Source organism: Trichomycterus rosablanca, chromosome 14 (assembly GCF_030014385.1).
Source record: "Trichomycterus rosablanca isolate fTriRos1 chromosome 14, fTriRos1.hap1, whole genome shotgun sequence".
Lineage (NCBI taxonomy): Eukaryota > Metazoa > Chordata > Actinopteri > Siluriformes > Trichomycteridae > Trichomycterus > Trichomycterus rosablanca.
Genome location: NC_086001.1, coordinates 22,793,734 through 22,817,192, shown reverse-complemented (window position 1 = coordinate 22,817,192; position 23,459 = coordinate 22,793,734). Strand labels below are relative to the sequence as shown.

Here is a 23,459-nt window from a genome sequence, read left to right as displayed (position 1 = left end):
CTATTAACATTAAATATCACTAAAGTGGAAATCCTGAAGACAGCAATGTAAACCTTTCATTTAAATACAAGCTGCAGTAAAGTTACATAGTTGACCCATTGTAAAGAAAGAACCTCACATTTGGGTTGTTGTAATAACACAATGGTTAAACTGCACAACACAACAACCTTAAAACATTTTCACATGCATTCGGCCTTTTCTTTCCTGTATACCAAAAACAGTCACAAATCAGGTCTACAACACGTTACAAAAACACTTGGGACATTTTTATTTTTGCTTTCTTTATCTTGAAAGTTTACATTGTATTGAAACTAAAATAACCAAATAAGTAATTAACATTTATGTTCATTCATCATCTTAACACATATTACAAACTAATCAAGCTCGTCAAATTTCAGACATTGTTCACGTAAACAAAAATCTCAAGTGGAAGCACAAGATTCATTTATTTATAGATGGTGCTGTTTATGGTTTTACACTTCAAAACATGAACAGTTTTCAAAAAAATAACAACAAACCCAACAGGAACATTTAATAATTAAAAAAATAAAATAATAATAATAATAATAGCAATAATAATAAGAATGTCACAAATCTGTACCCAAGCAACAAGCTGTAATTTATTTATTTATTAATTTATTTTGGTTTCAATACAACATCACATCAGCAAGAAAAAATGTGATTTGTAAGGTGTTGCAGGCAGCAAAGACGACTTTTCTGGTACATAGGAAAGAACAAATAAATATTACAAAATATTACCACCGATATCAGCAAGTAACTTTGTTTAACTGCCTTTGAAAATCAAAGGTCTCCTTGTTCTGAATTTATTATTAGCTAAACTTAAAAAAGCCAAATTACAATCTTTACTGTTTAACTGACTTTTAAAGTGGAGTTTATAATCATGTGGAGTTCATCATCCTCATCTAGTGGTGCTAGAGATACATTACATCTTGTTCAATAGGTACAGATTTGTGACTTTATTATTATTATTATTAATGTATTTTTTATTCTTTTTAATAGTATTTGCATAATTTTATTTGCATTTTTCATACTGTCTCAACTTTTTCTGATTTGGGGAGTGTAATAGACTTGAGAAGAAAGAAGTTTAAGGTGAAAATGATCACATTTACCATTTTGTAATGTACAGAAATTTTCTCTTTTATGTTTTTAAATATTCAGTTTGTCTTTTATTTAATTTAGTTTTAATATCTGAATCCATTTAGATGATAAATGTTTAAGAAAAGAAGAAATCAGATTAGATTAGATTCAACTTTATTGTCATTGTGCAGAGTAAACAAGTACAGAGCCAATGAAATGCAGTAATACACGCGATGTACACGCGCCGCCATCTTGCCAAATGAGGAAAGGGGGTAAATACTTTTTCACAGCACTGAATAAATGGTAGTTAATAAATTGAAAAAGAAAATCTTCATAAATGTATCACTGCCTCACAGATTCTAAAATCACTCAAACAGTTTAATGTTACACTTTCATGTAAATTTTACATTTAATTTGTTCAATCTGACAGTTTCACTTCTGATCCATAATAAAGATGAAACCCCGGGTAGAGGAGCTGAGTGAACGTGGTCTGAACTCTGTGGAGGAGCTTCATTGTATCAGAGACGCTGTAGAAGGACAGAGTTCCTGCTTCATAATCCACATACACTCCTATTCTAGAGGAACTCGGCATTATGGGAATTTTAGTCTCTTTGTTATTGTGCCAGAATGAAAAGCTGGATGGAGAACACTCTAAACTCCAGGACTGATCATTACGTCCAAACAAACACTCACCACCACGTCCCTTCCTGCTGATGCTTTTATATGACACTGCTATAAAAACCCACTCATCCCCACTCAGCTCAACCTCCCAGTAACAGCGTCCACTCACACTCTCTCTACACACAACCTGAGAGTAATAATCAAATCTATCTGGATGATCAGGATACGACTGTAATGTTCTACTGCAGGTCACCACTTTGTTCTCCTCAGACAGACGGAGGTTTTTATTTACTGTGTTTGGATCCAGTGTGAACCGACAAACATCTGGAGAGGAAACACAAAATAAACCAATTAACATAGAAGAGAGAGAGAGTGTGTACAGTGTGTGTGTGTGTGTGTGATTATACATAGCAACACACAATCCAAACACACACAAACCCTACACATACACACAATCACACACACATTACACAAACACTACACAAACACACATTACACAAACACCACACACACAAACACACAAAATACACAAACACACATTACACATACACACAAATACTACACAAACACACATACACATTAAAAAAACACAACAAAAATGCATACAAAGCCTACACAATCACACAAACCCTACACAATCAAACACTACACAATCACACAAACCCTACACAATCAAACAAACACTACACAATCACACAAACCCTACACAATCACACAAACCCTACACAATCAAACAAACCCTACACAATCAAACAAACCCTACACAATCACACAAACCCTACACAATCACACAAACCCTACACAATCAAACAAACCCTACACCATCACACAAACCCTACACAATCACACAAACCCTACACAATCAGACAAACCCTACACAATCAAACAAACCCTACACAATCACACAAGCCCTACACAATCACACAAACCCTACACAATCAAACAAACCCTACACAATCACACGAACCCTACACAATCACACAAACCCTACACAATCACACAAACCCTACACAATCACACAAGCCCTACACAATCACACAAACCCTACACAATCAAACGAACCCTACACAATCACACGAACCCTACACAATCAAACCCTACACAATCAAACCCTACACAATCACACAAACCCTACACAATCAAACACTACACAATCACACAAACCCTACACAATCAAACACTACACAATCAAACACAAAACAATCACACAAACCCTACACAATCAAACAAACCCTACACAATCACACAAACCCTACACAATCACACACACCCTACACAATCAAACCCTACACAATCAAACACTACACAAACACTGCACAATCACACAAACCCTACACAATCACACAAACCCTACACAATCACACAAACCCTACACAATCAAACACTACATAATCAAACACTACACAATCACACAAACCCTACACAATCAAACAAACCCTACACAAACACAAAAACCTTACACAATCAAACACTACACAAACACTGCACTACACAAACACTGCACAATCACACAAACCCTACACAATCACACAAACCCTACACAATCAAACACTACACAAACACTACACGATCACACAAACCCTACACAATCAAACACTACACAAACACTGCACAATCACACAAACCCTACACAATCACACAAACCCTACACAATCACACAAACCCTACACAATCAAACACTACACATTCAAAAACTACATAATCACACAAACCCTACACAATCACACAAACCCTACACAATCAAACACTACACGATCAAAATATACACAATCGCACAAACCCTACACAATCACACAAACCCTACACAATCAAATAATACACAATCACACAAAAACTACACAATCACACACTACACAATTAAACACTACACAATAAAAAAAACTACACAATCACACAAACCCTACACAATCACACAAACCCTACACAAACACTACACAATCACACAAACCCTACACAATCACACAAACCCTACACAATCAAACACTACACGATCAAAATCTACACAATCACACAAACCCTACACAATCACACAAACCCTACACAATCAAACACTACACAATCACACATCCCTACACATTTACACACAATCAAACACTACACAGTAAAAAACAAAACTACACAATCACACAAACCCTACACAATCACACAAACCGTACACAATCACACACTACACAATCAAACACTACACAATCAAACAAACCCAACACAATTACACAAACCCTACACAATCAAACACTACACAATCACACAAACCCTACACAATCAAACACTACACAATCAAACACTACTCAATCAAACAAACCCTACACAATCAACCAAACCGTACACAATCACACAAGCCCTACACCATCAAACAAACCCTACACAATCACACAAACCCTACACAATCAAACAAACCCTACACAATCAAACATTACACAATCAAACCCTACACAATCACACAAACCCTACACAATCAAACAAACCCTACACCATCACACAAACCCTACACAATCACACAAACCCTACACAATCAAACACTACACAATCAAACCCTACACAATCACACAAACCCTACACAATCACACAAACCCTACACAATCAAACAAACCCTACACAATCACACAAACCCTACACAATCACACCCTACACAAACACTACACAATCACACAAACCCTGCACAATCAAACAAACCCTACACCATCACACAAACCCTACACAATCACACAAACCCTACACAATCAAACACTACACAATCAAACCCTACACAATCACACAAACCCTACACAATCACACAAGCCCTACACAATCACACAAACCCTACACAATCACACAAACCCTACACAATCACACAAGCCCTACACAATCACACAAACCCTACACAATCAAACAAACCCTACACAATCACACGAACCCTACACAACCAAACCCTACACAATCAAACACTACACAATCATACCCTACACAATCAAACACTACACAATCAAACCCAACACAATCACACAAACCCTACACAATCACACAAACCCTACACAATCAAACCCTACACAATCAAACACTACACAAACACTGCACAATCACACAAACCCTACACAATCACACAAACCCTACACAATCAAACAAACCCTACACAATCACACAAACCCTACACAATCAAACACTACACGATCACACAAACCCTACACAATCAAACACTACACAATCACACAAACACTGCACAATCACACAAACCCTACACAACCACACAAACACTACACAATCACACAAACCCTACACAATCAAACACTACACAAACACTGCACAATCACACAAACCCTACACAATCAAACACTACACAAACACTGCACAATCACACAAACCCTACACAATCACACAAACCCTACAGAATCACACAAACCCTACACAATCAAACCCTACACAATCACACAAACATTACACAATCACACAAACCCTACACAACCACACAAACACTACACAATCAAACAAACCCTACACAATCACACAAACCCTACACAATCACACAAACCCTACACAATCAAACACTACACAAACACTGCACAATCATACAAACCCTACACAATCAAACACTACACAAACACTACACAATCACACAAACCCTACACAATCACACAAACCCTACACAATCAAACAAACCCTACACAATCACACAAACACTACACAATCAAACACTACACGATCACACAAACACTACACAATCAAACACTACACAATCACACAAACACTGCACAATCACACAAACCCTACACAACCACACAAACCCTACACAATCAAACAAACCCTACACAATCACACAAACCCTACACAATCAAACACTACACAATCAAAAACTACACGATCACACAAACCCTACACAATCAAACACTACACAATCACACAAACACTGCACAATCACACAAACCCTACACAACCACACAAACCCTACACAATCAAACAAACCCTACACAATCACACAAACCCTACACAATCAAACACTACACAATCAAAAACTACATAATCACACAAACCCTACACAATCACACAAACCCTACACAATCAAATACTACACAATAACACAGAAACTACACAATCAAACACTACACAATCAAAAAAAACTACACAATCACACAAACCCTACACAAACACTACACAATCACACGAACCCTACACAATCACACAAACCCTACACAATCAAACAAACCCTACACAATCACACAATTCCTACACAATCACACCCTACACAATCAAACACCCCTACACAATCACACAACCTACACAATCAAACAAACCAACCCAACACAATCACACAAACCCTACACAATCACACAAACCCTACACAATCACACAACCTACACAATCACACACTACACAATCAAACCCTACACAATCACCAACCCTACACAATCACACACAACACAATCAAACAACACAACACACAACCCTACACAATCAAACAAACCTACACAATCACACAAACCCTACACAATCAAACACTACACATCACACAAACACACACAACACTACACAAACACTGCACAATCACACAAACCCTACACAACCACACAAACCCTACACAATCAAACAAACCCTACACAATCACACAAACCCTACACAATCAAACACTACACAATCAAAAACTACATAATCACACAAACCCTACACCATCAAACAAACCCTACACAATCACAGAAACCCTACACAATCACACAACCCTACACAATCACACACTACACAATCAAACACTACACAATCACACAAACCCTACACAATCACACAAACCCTACACAATCAAACAAACCCTACACAATCACACAAACCCTACACAATCACACAAACCCTACACAATCACACAAACCCTACACAATCAAACAAACCCTACACAATCACACAAACCCTACACAATCAAACCCTAAACAATTAAACACTACACAAACACTGCACAATCACAAAAAACCCTACACAATCACACAAACCCTACACAATCAAACACTACACAATCACACAAACCCTACACAACCAAACAAACCCTACACAATCACACAAACCCTACACAATCACACAAACCCTACACAATCAAACAATACACGATCACACAAACACTACACAATCAAACACTACACAAACACTGCACAATCACACAAACCCTACACAATCACACAAATCCTACACAATCAAACAAACCCTACACAATCACACAAACCCTACACAATCAAACAAACCCTACACAATCAAACACTACACAAACACTGCACAATCACACAAAACCTACACAAAGACACAAACCCTACACAATCACACAAACCCTACACAATCACATAAACCCTACACAATCAACCAAACCCTACACAATCACACAAACCCTACACCATCAAACAAACCCTACACAATCACACAAACCCTACACAATCACATAAACCCTACACAATCAACCAAACCCTACACAATCACACAAACCCTACACCATCAAACAAACCCTACACAATCACACAAACCCTACACAATCAAACACTACACAATCACACAAACCCTACACAATCAAACAAACCCTACACAATCACACAAACCCTACACAAAAACTACACAAACATTGCACAATCACACAAACCCTACACAATCACACAAACCCTACACAATCAATCAAATACTACACAATCACACAAACACTGCATAATCACACAAACCCTACAAAATCAAACACTACACAATCAAAAATGACATAATCACACAAACCCTACACAATCACACAAACCCTACACAATCACACAAACCGTACACAATCACACAAACCCTACACAATCAAACACTACACGATCACACAAACACTACACAATCAAACACTACACAAACACTGCACAATCACACAAACCCTACACAATCACACAAATCCTACACAATCAAACCCTAAACAATTAAACACTACACAAACACTGCACAATCACAAAAAACCCTACACAATCACACAAACCCTACACAATCAAACACAACACAATCACACAAACCCTACACAACCAAACAAACCCTACACAATCACACAAACCCTACACAATCACACAAACCCTACACAATCAAACACTACACGATCACACAATCAAACACTACACAAACACTGCACAATCACACAAACCCTACACAATCACACAAATCCTACACAATCAAACAAACCCTACACAATCACACAAACCCTACACAATCAAACACTACACGATCACACAAACCCTACACAATCAAACACTACACAAACACTGCACAATCACACAAAACCTACACAAAGACACAAACCCTACACAATCACACAAACCCTACACAATCACATAAACCCTACACAATCAACCAAACCCTACACAATCACACAAACCCTACACCATCAAACAAACCCTACACAATCACACAAACCCTACACAATCACATAAACCCTACACAATCAACCAAACCCTACACAATCACACAAACCCTACACCATCAAACAAACCCTACACCATCACACAAACCCTACACAATCACACAAACCCTACACAATCAAACAAGCCCTACACAATCAAACAAACCCTACACAATCACACAGACCCTACACAATCAAACCCAAAACAATTAAACACTACACAAACACTGCACAATCACACAAACCCTACACAATCAAACCCTACACAATCAAACACTACACAATCACACAAACCCTACACAATCAAACAAACCCTACACAATCACACAAACCCTACACAATCAAACACTACACAATCAAACACTACACGATCACACAAACACTACACAAACACTGCACAATCACACAAACCCTACACAATCACACAAACCCTACACAATCAAACAAACCCTACACAATCACACAAAACCTACACAATCAAACCCTAAACAATTAAACACCACACAAACACTGCACAATCACAAAAAACCCTACACAATCACACAAACCCTACACAATCAAACCCTAAACAATTAAACACCACACAAACACTGCACAATCACAAAAAACCCTACACAATCACACAAACCCTACACAATCAAACACTACACAAACAAACACTACACAATCACACACAAACCCTAAGCATACACACAGACACAATCACATGCATACACACAGACACAAACACATAAACTCACACATACACACACACATACATTACACAAATAATACACAATCACACAAACTTACTTACACACAAACACTACACAATCACACAGATACTACACAATCACACACATATACATTACACACACACTACACAAACCCTACACAATCACACAAACACACACACATTTTACACATACACACAAACACTACACAATAACACAAAACTACACAGATACACACATACATTACACAAACACTACAAAAACACACACATACATCACATAAACACACAAACCCTACACATACACACAAACAATCACACAAACACTACACAATCACACAAACACTACACAATCACACAAACACTACACAAACAGTCCACAATCACACACATACATTACACAAACACTACATAATCACACAAACACTACACAAACACACATACATTACACAAACCCTACACATGACAAGAAACACACACATACATTACACAAACACTACACAATCACACACAAACCCTACACATGACAAGAAACACAAACATACATTACACAAACAGTACACAAACACACACATACATTACACAAACACACACATATATTACACAAACTACACAATCACATACAAACCCTACGCATACACACAAATACAACACAAACACACACATTAAACAAACACTGCACAATCACAGACACTACACATACACACAAACACTACACAATCACACACAAACCATTCGCATACACACAAACCATTCGCATACACACAAACACTACACAAACACACACATTACACACACAATCACATAAACTCACACATACATTACACAAACACACACATTACACACACATTACACACACAATGCACAAATACACACAGAAACTACACATACACAAATACTACAAAAAACACATTACACAAACAGAACAAAAATGCATACAAACCCTACACAATCACACAGACACTACACAATCACATAGAAACCTTACACAATCACACAAACACTACACAATCACATAGAAACCTTACACAATCACACAAACACTACACAATCACACAAACACTACACAATCACATAGAAACCTTACACAATCACACAAACACACACACATTACACAAACACTACACAATCACACAAACACTACACAATCACATAGAAACCCTACACAATCACACAAACACTACACAATCACACAAACACACACATACATAACACAAACATTACACAAACACACACAAACCTTACACATACACACAAACACTACACAAACACACACATACATTACACAAACACTACACAAACACATACAAACCATACGCATACACACAAACATTACAATCACACAAACACTACACAAACACACACATACATTACACAAACACACACAAACCCGAACTCGAGCAGCATGGCCCAGCAGCACCGGTATTGGACGAGCGACGTAGACGGCGAACAGAGCGGCCAAAACGGAAGCGTGGCAGGAGAGGTGGGCTTCATGCTAGGCTAAAGGCTAGGGCTACACGACCACCGCTACCTAACATGTTGCTGGCTAACGTTCGCTCCCTCAAAAACAAGCTGGATGAGCTGAGAACCAGGATAACAACACAACGTGAGATCAGAGACTGCTGTGCTGTAACTGGATACTAGATTTTCTATCTGACCGATCTCAGTCAGTCAGGATTGGCACGCGAACATCCAGCACAAAGACCATAAACATTGGGACACCTCAAGGCTGCGTGCTGAGCCCTCTTCTGTACTCGCTCTTCACACATAACTGTGTGGCCTCTTATAACACCACCAGTATTATTAAGTTTGCTGATGACACCACCGTCATTGGTCTTATTACTGGGGAGGATGAGACGGCGTACAGGAAGGAGGTAGCAGATCTTGTGGGCTGGTGTCAGAACAACAATCTTTCATTAAATATCAACAAGACAAAGGAACTGATTGTGGACCCCAGGAGGAGAGGAGAACAGCATACACCACTGTATATAGGTGGAACAGTAGTGGAGAAGGTGAAAACCTTCAAATTCCTGGGTGTGCACATCAGTGAGGATCTCACCTGGTCCTGCAACACACACCACATCATCAAAAAGTCACAACAGAGACTGTACTTCCTAAGAAGACTAAAAAAAATGTGGCATGTCAACCAAAATTCTCAGCAACTTCTACAAATGTAGAGTGGAAAGTGTCCTTACCAGCTCCATCACAGTCTGGTACGGAAACTGCACTGCAGAGGACAGGAAGGCACTCCAGCGTGTAATAAAAACTGCACAAGGAATTTCTGGAACGTCCTTCCCTGCACTACAGGACATTTATCAGAACTGCCTTAGTTTATTTCTATTTTTATTACTTTGTATATAAAACGTTTTTTTTTATAGTTTAAATTTAAATATTTTTTGAAAAAGTTTTATACTAATTCTTTTATTGTGTTAGTTTAATTTTGTTTTATGTACAATACTTATTGATGTTTGGAGGATGAACAAAGTAAGAATTTCATTGTACAGTGTAACTGCTGGTTCTTCTGTGCACATGACAGTAAAACTCTTGAATCTTGACTTCACCACACAAACATACATTACACAAACACACACAAACCCTACACTAACACACAAACACTACACAAACACACAGACACTACACATACACACAAATACAACTCAAACACAAACATTACACAAACACTGCACAATCACACAGATACTACACATACGCACATACATTACACAAACACACACAAACACAGACACAATCACACAATCATTAAATAATCACATACAAACCCTACGCATACACACAAACACTACACACACATACATCACACAAACACATACAAACCCTACACAATCACACAAACACACATACATCACACAAACATTACACAAACACATACAAACCCTACGCATACACACAAACACTACACAATCACACAAACACTACACAAACACTGCACAAACACTACATATACACACAGATACTACTCAAACACACATTACACAAACACTGCGCAATCACACAGACACTACACATACACACATACAGTATCTCACAAAAGTGAGTATGCCCCTCACATTTTTGCAAATATTTGATTATATCTTTTCATGGGACAAAACTATAGAAATGAAACTTGGTTATAACTTAGAGTAGTCAGTGTACAGCTTGTATAGCAGTGTAGATTTACTGTCTTCTGAAAATAACTCAACACACAGCCATTAATGTCTAAATAGCTGCAACATACAGTAAGTGAGTACACCTCACAGTGAACATGTCCAAATTGTGCCAAAGTGTGTCGTTGTCCCTCCCTGGTGTCATGTGTCAAGGTCCCAGGTGTGAATGGGGAACAGAGCTGTTAAATTTGGTGTTTTGGGTACAATTCTTTCATACTGGCCCCTGGATATTCAACATGGCACCTCATGGCAAAGAACTCTCTGAGGATGTGAGAAATAGAATTGTTGCTCTCCACAAAGATGGCCTAAGCTATAAGAAGATTGCTAACACCCTGAAACTGAGCAACAGCACGGTGGCCAAGGTCATACAGCGGTTTTCCAGGACAGGTTCCACTCGGAACAGGCTTCACCAGGGTCGACCAAAGAAGTTGAGTCCACGTGTTAAGCGCCATATCCAACACCGTCGTAGGAACATGATCAAAAACAAACCAGCAGAATCTTACAATCACATTTATGCTGTCCGTTTTACTTAAAAAAATCACAATATTTCATAATGCTTTGCTATCGTTGCAAAATGAAAGCGTACCGTAAACAGCAGAACCGCGACCCAGATCAATCACACAACAGCAGAAAATCATAACCACTTATCTGCTTACCGATCTATATCCATGTGTTGTTCCATTAAATATATAATCCACTTTATATAAGACCATCTTGTATGTTTCCAGAATATATAAATCCATACCCACCTTATAAAAACTATTGTAGATCATTTATTCTCTCGGCTTTCCCGGTAAAAAGCTTACATTGGTTATTCGCTCACTAAACTGTCATTTATACAACAACCAATGAAGAGAGAGATTGAAATTCCACCTAGAATGTGAATTCGGAAGCTCTGATTGGTTTATACATCTGAATCTCTTCACCAAATGAACTGATTCATAGAGTTGTTTATGGATCTAACAGTTTAGCCACCACTGCTCTACATTTGCGCAGGTTTGATGTCGAGTTTTTTATTGTTTTCTTTTTTTTACTCAGTAACGAATGTTATTTAAAATGTAGCGAATTACAGTTCTTAATACAAAACATACTTAAGTAAAAGTAAAATTACTGGCTGTAAAATCTACTTTAAAAAGTACAAGTGCACAAAAAAACTCAATTATAGTAACGCGAGTAAATGTAATTTGTTACTTTCCACCTCTGGTAAAGGTGATGGACTAAATCCAATTGAGCACCTGTGGGGCATCCTCAAGTGGAAGGTGGAGGAGTTCAAGGTGTCTAACATCCACCAGCTCCGTGATGTCATCATGGAGGAGTGGAAGAGGATTCCAGTAGCAACCTGTGCAGCTCTGATGAATTCCATGCCCAGAAGGGTTAAGGCAGTGCTAGGTAATAATGGTGGTCACACAAAATATTGACACTTTGGGCACAATTTGGACATGTTCACTGTGGGGTGTACTCACATGTGTTGCAGCTATTTAGACATTAATGGCTGTGTGTTGAGTTATTTTCAGAAGGAAATCTATACTGCTATACAAGTTACATCCAAGTTTCATTTCTATAGTGTTGTCCCATGAAAAGATAAAATCAAATATTTGCAGAAATGTGTACTCACTTTTGTAAGATACTGTACATTACACAAACACTACACAAACAAACACACATATATTACACAAACTCATACAAACCCTACACATACACAAAGACACTACACAATCACACAAATACTACTACAACACAACTACTACTCAAACACAAACAAATGCTACACAAAAGCATGAACACTACACTGACATATAGACACTACACATAAGCACAAATATTACTCAAACACACACATACTACTCAAACACACAAATACTGCACAAACACACACATACTACTCAAACACACAAATATTACTCACACACACATACTACTCAAACACACACAAATACTGCACAAACACACAAATACTGCTCAAACACACAAATATTACTCAAACACACACATACTACTCAAACTAGGGCTGGACGATATGGCTAAAATTTGCACCTGCATGCAAAAATGCTTCCGCAAAAAAGGAACACCGGCAAAGCGCGCAGCCCCCCCCCCGGCTCCGCCCCTGACTGTGGATGCTCGTTCCCTCACAGCTGTTGAACTCATTTTGCCGCTAATATCGACCGTGTTGTAGGTAGCGTGTTGTAGTGTAATCAGAGCGGTAACGCTGAGCAATGGCTTCGTGCCTGTGGCGTACTTCATCACGCACTTACAAAATGTATATCGATCGAATTTGTTTAAAAATCATATCACCGTTATTGAAACATTTTCTATCGCGATATATATCGATATCGAATTATTGTCCAGCACTAACTCAAACCCACAAATACTGCTCAAACACACACATACTACTCAAACACACAAATACTACTCAAACACAAATATTACTTGTAGTATTGTACACTACACAAACACACACATTTGTTACAAACACTACACAAACAAACACACAAATACATTACACAAGCACAGACAAACCCTACACATACTCACACAGACACTACACAAATACACAGACACCAACATTTACAAATGCACACAAATGCTACACAAACTAATGAAAACTACACAAACACACAAATGTTACACAAACACACAAAAACACTACACAGACATATAGAAACACCCCACAAACATGACACATTCACAAACAGTACACAGACACACACCAGCAACATACAATCCAACAACAAACACAACGTCATGCTAATAAAGCTTTTTGAATTGTGTTTCAGTGTGTGTGTGTGTGTGTGTGTGCACATATGAGTGTGTGTGTGTCTGTTAATGTGTGTGTAAGTGTGAATGTGTGTAAACGTGTGTGAGAGGGTGTGTCTGTGTAAATGTGTGTTGGTGTATGTTAGTGTGTGTGTGTGTGTGTGTGTGTTTCAAGGGTTTCTGTGACTGAATCATAAAGATTTATAAAACCTCCTGGAGCAAAAATATACAGACAGCAGTTTAAATGGTTGTTTTACTTGTTTTAACCTCTAAAGTTCTTGGTGATTTTAAATAACTATAGAAGAAAAGTACATGAAACAGTGGTCTTTAGCAAGGACCAAAAATGTCCCTAATCTGAGGCATGATCACTGTCAGAACCACTTCACCACTGTCCAAACAAATTTCAAAATAGATCAAAAAAGTAATTGTAATACAGTATAGTCTGGAAAAAGTTACAAAGTCAATCCTAAGATTTTAGTACTTTAGCGAACCACAGTAAGAGCCATGATCTCTAAATGACACTTTGTAACAGCTAAGATGCTTCAAGAGCTCATCAATGTCTCATTAAGAAAAACATACAAGAACCCAAACAAACATTTAGGAAACCGCAGGACCTGCTGACCTCAATTTAAATCTGATTTAATGATTCCAGTATTAGAAGGAGACTGAGCACAAATAAAATCCATGGGAGAGTCACAAGGTAAAATCACTGTTAACTAAGAGGAACATAAAGCCCCGCCTCTCATTTACCAATATAAGAACCTTAATGACCCTCAAGCTTTTTGGTGATGATGTTCTGTGAACTGATGAGTCAGAATTCTTATACTTGCAATGAAGCTAAAACAGCATTTTACAATAAAAAACATCTCACTTAACAGTCAGTCATGGTGGTGGTTAAAGAAGAACGTTTGGTCATCAGTTCATGATTTAAAGATTAAACACTCGTGCAATATAAAAACACAACAATTTCAAATAACAAGCAGATCTTTGTTAAAATAAATCTGAGGAAATAAAGTTTAGGTTTTGGACCTAATCAAATCTGGACTTGAACCAAACTGAGCTGCTGTAGCATCTGAACTAGTAACGTGACAAATATGTAAAAATACAGATAACTGGGGGGTGCAAATACTTTTTCACTGCACTGTGTATGTTTGTGTGTTTGGAAGAAACTTACATTGTAGAAAATCTTCTCTGATTTCAGGTTCAGGAGGTGAAGTAATCCGGACTTTCTTCACTGCAGAGAGAGTAACAGTACAATCACTTATCACAGTAAATAAATATCTGCACTAGAAAGTGTCGCAGGTACAGCCAGTAAGAAGTTTGACATGTTCCTCGAGTGTTTGTCTAAAGTGACTTTAAGTCTGAGAAACTACAGTGTGAGTGTATTTCATTTAACCCTGGACTCACTGTGACCATGACCAGTACTGGGTTAATAAGTAAATGAATGATGATCCTTCACTCACCTTCATCTGGTATCTTCTCACACTGATCTTTCCAGAATTCTTCTACTTTCTCTCTCAGCTGAGATACAGACTTTGTAACATCATCAAATGAGAGGAAAGGACTGATTGTGATGGCGGCTGATTCTGCAGATCCAGCAGGAGCCGAGAGAGACTGAAAATTCTACATCCAGACAGATAATGTTCACAGAGAAACAACAAGATGATGAATCACAAATGATGGACGATTTCTCAGAACCCCGAGTGTTATGACTTTATGGGTCATAATGTGTTTTGTGTAGGGGGGTTTTCTCTATGTTACAGATTTGTGGAAGATGCACAAAGCTACCACCAGGGAGAGACGCCTATAAAAAGGAGTCCTCTGGGAAGACAGGAGAGGATGCTTTGCTTGTGATGGGTTTTCTGTTGCATTTCTGATTCTCCCAAACATGTTTGAATGAATTCTAACAATAATCGAGTTTAAGGGAACAAATTTCTCGACGAAAGGCATCAGGTTTCAAAGATTTTGAGTTTAGGGGACGTCAAGTTACAAGGTACTGCTGTATTTTATTAATTGGTGCAGCAATAATATACTTATTTTTAGTGCTGTTACCTGGAGGAAATGGACGGGATCCTCTGTGTGTGAAAGCTGTTCCAGTTCAGCATCTTTCCTCTTCAGCTCTACAATCTGCTGCTCCACCTGTTTCAGGAGTTTTTCAGCTTGACTTACTTCTGCTGTCTCTCGATCTCTGATCAGATCTTTTAGCTCAGAGCATCTTCTGTTAATTGAGTTGATTAGTTCAGTACAGATCCTCTCAATGTTCTCCACTGCTGTCTGTGCAGAACACTGTTAGAAGATTCAGAAAGAGGAAACATTTCTCACTCAGATATTTGTCCATCTTTCACATTCATATGTAGCTACTGGCCAGAGTAAGACTTTTATTACTCATAGCTTGGTGATGGTGCTAAATGGCCTGATTTTTCATACCATTGAAAATGTTACCATCATCATGTCCACATGATGCAATATTTGATACTCTACTTCCCAAATATAAGAAAGTTCCAGTCTTCTACCTTCCACCTTAAACTCCAGCACTTCTTCAGTGTTCATCTTCACTTTAGTTGTTACTGCATTTATTAGCATGTTATATTTCCTCACAGATTTTTGATACAACACACCTGCTCCTGTATGTCCTGAATTCAAAGTTATATGTGTGGATTAAATCTAATAAAACCTAAAACCACCATATATACTGTAAAGTGTGCTGGTGGTAGCATACTGTTACAGAAGTTCTTTTGAGTATCAGGAAACAGCAGCCTGGCCAGGACTGGGAAATTCAATGTAGTGATCTTCTCAAGTCTTTAGCAGAAATCTTATACAGTCATTTATGTTTAAGCATCTTGATCCAAAGCAACAATCAATAATCCTTTTGGGTGGCCCAGTCAAAGTCCTAATCTGATCTTATCACCCTTATAATTATTAGCACAACCTCAGAATTGCTGTACTGCATCAATCACCAAATAACCAGGCAGAATTTAAAGATTTACTACTAAATTGCAAAGTTACCTGAGATATAAAATATCTCATTTTTAATGGAAATTGGTTTAATGGAGGAGAGTCGGACTGATCCTGAGAGCTTTTTGTTTATAAAACTTACCTTGTGAGACTCCACAGCGTTTATCAGCTCACCAAGTTCCTTCTCTCTGTTCTGGATTTTCTCCTGGAATTTTCTCTGGATCTCCAGCAGTTGCTTCTACATAGAATAACAATTCAGGATTTACTTGTATTGTGTACGAGCACCACATAAACAACGTCAGTGTAAATGCTTATGAGTTGTTACTTGTTAAAGAGAGCTGTATAATATTTTACCTGTTTCTCAGTTCTTTCTGCTGCAGCTGATATTGTATCATGTCCTTTATGATCATCCATGGTGCACAACATGCAGATACACTGCTGATCAGTACAACAGTAAACCTCCAGCAGTTTATTATGCTGAGAGCAGATCTGATCCTGGAGTCGTCTGGAGGCTTCAACCAGCTTGTGATTCTTAAAAGCAGGAGATTCATAGTGAGGTTGGAGGTGAGTTTTACAGAAAGAGGCCAAACACACCAGACAGGATTTAACTGCTTTGTATTTTTTCCCACTGCAGTAATCACAATCCACCTCCTGAGGTCCAGCAGAACAGTGACCAGGATCTGAAGCTTGAAGTTCTGTTTTCTTCAGTTTCTCCACAACTCCAGCCAGAATTGTGTTTCTACTCACTTCAGGTCTTGGAGTGAAGATTTTTCTACACTGTGGACAGCTGTATGTTCCCTTATCATCCTCCTGATCCCAGCAGTTATTAATACACACCATACAGAAACTGTGTCCACATGATGTAGTTACTGGATCCTTCAGTGTTTCCAGACAGACTGAACAGCTGAACTCGTCCTGAGTTACTGATATTTTAGACTCAGCCATTTTTCTACACGTAAACAGAAACATCAGTAAACACATCAAGTTATTTACAGCAGTTCAGACTTCCTGGTTTAGTTTGTGAGTGTTATGTTCATGTTTATGTTTCTCGATTATTGTTAATTTTTACCCAGAAGATCGGACCCAGAAGCTGTCCCATACGGACCCGGACCTACAGGCAAAACAGAAAGTTATTTGAAACCTGACGGAGCGCTTCTATTTTCACCGGCGCAGCTTTTGTAGTCTTTACGGTAGCGGTTTAGCGAATGAGAAAAATGCACAGACCAATCACGTGACACCACTCAGCCAATCAAGTCTGTGCATTCCAGCCGGTAAACACTGCAACTCTACAGTGCAGACAGAGGAGAGAGTTAGAGGCCAGTTACATGTAAAAAGATGGTGGAAAGAAAAAGAAAGATAGCGAACGTAGAACAAAACGAAGGGAGAGAAACACACGACTGTGCCGGAGAAAGTTGAGAAAAAGACGAGTGAGAGAGGAGACAAATGGCGCTCTCCAAAAAAGAAACGTGTACAGCGAAATTACAGCATTTAATCCGTGATGGAGAGACTCATTTCTGTTCTTACTTCCCACTGGAGCACAATTTATTTTTATTTTCTCTTAATTTGATAAGAGAAAGGTTTGATAAGGTGGGGCGGTCTGGGTCCTCTCTGTGTGGAGTTTGCATGTTCTCCCCGTGTCTGCGTGGGTTTCCTCCAGTGCTCCTGTTTCCTCCCACAGTCCAAAGACATGCAAGTGAGGTGAATTGGAGACACTGAATTGTCCATGACTGTTTTCGATATAAACTTGTGACCTGATGAATCTTGTGTAATGAGTAACTACCGTTTCTGTCATTAATGTAAACCAAGTGTAAAACATGACGTTATAATCCTAATAAATAAACAGACATTTGATTTGACAGTCAGTTATTGATTACATGCAGATGTTGATACAGCTACTTATATATATTATAACATACAGGTGTTGGACAAAATAACTGAAACACACCTGTCATTTTAGTGTGGTAGGTTTCATGGCTAAATTGGACCAGTCTGGTGGCCAATCTTCATTAATTGCACATTGCACCAGTAAGAGCAGAGTGTGAAGGTTCAATTAGCAGGGTAAGAGCACAGTTTTGCTCAAAATATTGCAATGCACACAACATTATGGGTGACATACCAGAGTTCAAAAGAGGACAAATTGTTGGTGCACGTCTTGCTGGCGCATCTGTGACCAAGACAGCAAGTCTTTGTGATGTATCAAGAGCCACGGTATCCAGGGTAATGTCAGCATACCACCAAGAAGGACAAACCACATCCAACAGGATTAACTGTGGACGCAAGAGGAAGCTGTCTGAAAGGGATGTTTGGGTGCTAACCCGGATTGTATCCAAAAAACATAAAACCACGGCTGCCCAAATCACGGCAGAATTAAATGTGCACCTCAACTCTCCTGTTTCCACCAGAACTGTCCGTCGGGAGCTCCACAGGGTCAATATACACGGCCGGGCTGCTATAGCCAAACCTTTGGTCACTCGTGCCAATGCCAAACGTCGGTTTCAATGGTGCAAGGAGCGCAAATCTTGGGCTGTGGACAATGTGAAACATGTATTGTTCTCTGATGAGTCCACCTTTACTGTTTTCCCCACATCCGGGAGAGTTACGGTGTGGAGAAGCCCCAAAGAAGCGTACCACCCAGACTGTTGCATGCCCAGAGTGAAGCATGGGGGTGGATCAGTGATGGTTTGGGCTGCCATATCATGGTATTCCCTTGGCCCAATACTTGTGCTAGATGGGCGCGTCACTGCCAAGGACTACCGAACCATTCTGGAGGACCATGTGCATCCAATGGCGGTGCCGTGTATCAGGATGACAATGCACCAATACACACAGCAAGACTGGTGAAAGATTGGTTTGATGAACATGAAAGTGAAGTTGAACATCTCCCATGGCCTGCACAGTCACCAGATCTAAATATTATTGAGCCACTTTGGGGTGTTTTGGAGAAGCGAGTCAGGAAACGTTTTCCTCCACCAGCATCACGTAGTGACCTGGCCACTATCCTGCAAGAAGAATGGCTTAAAATCCCTCTGACCACTGTGCAGGACTTGTATATGTCATTTCCAAGACGAATTGACGCTGTATTGGCCGCAAAAGGAGGCCCTACACCATACTAATAAATTATTGTGGTCTAAAACCAGGTGTTTCAGTTATTTTGTCCAACCCCTGTATATATTATATATAGCAGTGATAGCTCAGTGGTTAAGGTACTGGAGTAGTAAACAGAAGGTTGCCGGTTCAAGCCTCACCACCACCAAGTTGCCACTGTTGGGGTCCCTGAGCAAGGCCCTTAACCCTCAATTACTCATTGTGTTCAGCTCATTGTGTAAGTCACTTTGGATAAAAGCATCTGCTAAATGCTATATATATATATAAGATAAGATAATCCTTTATTAGTCCCACAGTGGGAAAATTCACAGTGTTGCAGCAGCGAATATATATTATATATATATATATATATATATTATATATATATATATATATATATATATATATATATATATATATATATATATATATATAATATATATATATATATATATATAATATATATATATATATATATATATATATATATATATATATATATATATATATATATATATAGTATATATACTGTATATAAATATATATATATATATATATATATATATATATATATATTATAAATATATATATATATATATATATATATATATATATATATATATATATATATATATATATATATATATATATATATATATATATATATATATATATATATATTACGGACCTTTGCTTCAAGAAGTTTTCTCTAACTGGACCTCTTTAAATTTTTAGTTGAATACCCCTGATCTTTTGTATTCATGCTGTGGGACTTTTAATTTGCAATGTTGTTGTAGTAGAAGTCACTAGTTAACTACTACAACCTTCATCTTACCAAAACTTCTGTTTCTCTGTTTTTTTTTTTTTTTTTTTTTTTTTTTTATTACTTATTGTGTAGTAATTAGTACAGGTGACTAGTTAACTACTACAACCTTCATCTTGTCAAAACTTGCGTTTCTTAATTTTTGTTAATCTTCTATATTTTATTATTACTGTACCTTTACTGTAGTACATTTTATGGTACGTTACTGTACCCATGCTGTAAGACTTTTATAATGTGGTTGTAGTAACTAGTACAAGTGACTAGTTAAATACTACATCCTTGGTTATATGAAAAAATGTTTTTTTTTTACTTTTAATTCTTTATTACTGTACCCATACTGTAGGGATTGTTTCTGTAATTTAAGTGTAGTGGGTGGTACATGTCACTAGGTAACTATTGCATCGTTTAATATATTAAAATGATTGTTTGTAGAATTGTTGACACTATATATTGTTACTGTACTCATACTGTAGGACTTTATACAGTTGTATTGAATGGTACATGCCACTGGGTAATAACTACACCTCGGCTTCATGCACTTTGTAGACGCTCCCTTAGCACTTCAACTCAGATGAACCTCACATTTACACAATAACAGAAAATAAACATTTACAGAAAAAACTTTTAAACATATTTGATTGTAGTTTGTTCCTTGTTTACTGCAGAATCAGTTAATGCAGTTTCACTCATTTTTGGATGTTTATTAGCCGAGAACGAGCCGAAAGAAACTCGAATGTCAGGCGAATGTCCAAGACTTCCTGGTTTAGTTCGTGAGTGTTCTGTTCAAAACACGTGTGTTTAAATCAAATCAACAATCTGAACTACATAAAGTAACAATACACAGTAATGTACAGAAGTGTGGAAATGTATAAACTCACCTGCGTTCATCAACTTCAATTATCAACAAAACTACAAACACAGACACGGAACAGATCCGCACTCGAAGAGAACAGGAGAGAACAGAGAGAGAGAGAGAGAGCGTAAGGTTTTTATTTTTAGCACCTGGTCAAGGTCACGGTGGGTCTTTTTCTAGTTAACACTGAATGTAAATCAGGAACACATGATGCACAATTATTTGAAGGTAACCAATCAGTTTAGTTTTAAATAATACACACACATCTACTTTTTATGTCTCATCCTGAACTGTTTCACATGTCTTTTCATTTAAAGAAATATTTTATTTTTATAGGAGAGATGCTACACTTACCCATCCCGCTCGTACTACAGGAAATTATAGTGTAAATATTACAATAAATAAATAATAATAACTCTGTTTAACTGCCTTGGACATTAGCTTTGATGAAGAAAAAGCTGCTGGGTCAGTGTGTAACAGGAGGTTTGGAGTGAAGGTGGGTGTGTGTGGATAAAAGCTTCCAGCACCTGGTATTCCCAGGCGGTCTCCCATCCCTCTCTCTTACTTTTATTTTTCTCGCCAGCTTCGTGTTGTTTTGAAACTAAAATAAATAAATAAGTAATTAAGAGCTTAAAATTGTTTAGGTTAGGTTTGTGTATGTATGATTTGTGTACATTTTATTATTTTAAATTATCCTCTAGGCCACACAGGGAGGATGGAGGTCCCTGCTGAGTCTGGTTCCTCTCAAGGTTTCTTAGTCCTTTCTTAGTAGTCCTCTCTAAAGCTACCTGAGCAGTGTTGGGGTAGTTACTCAAAAAAGTAATCCATTACTCATTACTTATTACTTAACTAAAATTGTAATGGGATTACTTTACTCCCCAGCTAGCACACTCATCTGGCCCAGTTCCCACTTTTCTATCGGCACATTCGGCCGAGTGTCAGAATCGACCAGAATCAATGTAGCCAGATCCGGCCCAGTTGTTACCACAGCTGGGTTCGGCTGGTGCTCGTAGAAACGCGTGCACGCCGACGCTGGTTGT

The 23,459-nt window shown here is 38.1% G+C and overlaps 1 protein-coding gene across 2 annotated transcripts; it reads right to left on the bottom strand.

The window, feature by feature from the left end:
* Positions 1–1,255: 1,255 nt before the first annotated feature.
* Positions 1,256–22,517, bottom strand: LOC134325921 (tripartite motif-containing protein 16-like). 2 transcript variants are annotated; one of them, XM_063008122.1, is made up of 8 exons: positions 22,445–22,517; positions 18,729–18,770; positions 18,014–18,608; positions 17,802–17,897; positions 16,757–16,990; positions 16,168–16,327; positions 15,879–15,938; positions 1,256–2,043 (listed from the first exon to the last, which is right to left on the bottom strand). In XM_063008122.1, exons 3-8 carry the CDS (start codon positions 18,602–18,604, stop codon positions 1,517–1,519), a joined length of 1,668 nt encoding a protein of 555 aa, XP_062864192.1. In that variant the 5' UTR covers positions 18,605–18,608; positions 18,729–18,770; positions 22,445–22,517; the 3' UTR covers positions 1,256–1,516. The 2 variants fall into 2 exon arrangements, with proteins under 2 accessions (XP_062864192.1, XP_062864191.1); XM_063008121.1 differs by lacking the exon at positions 22,445–22,517 and having other exon boundaries at positions 18,014–19,191.
* Positions 22,518–23,459: the final 942 nt, after the last annotated feature.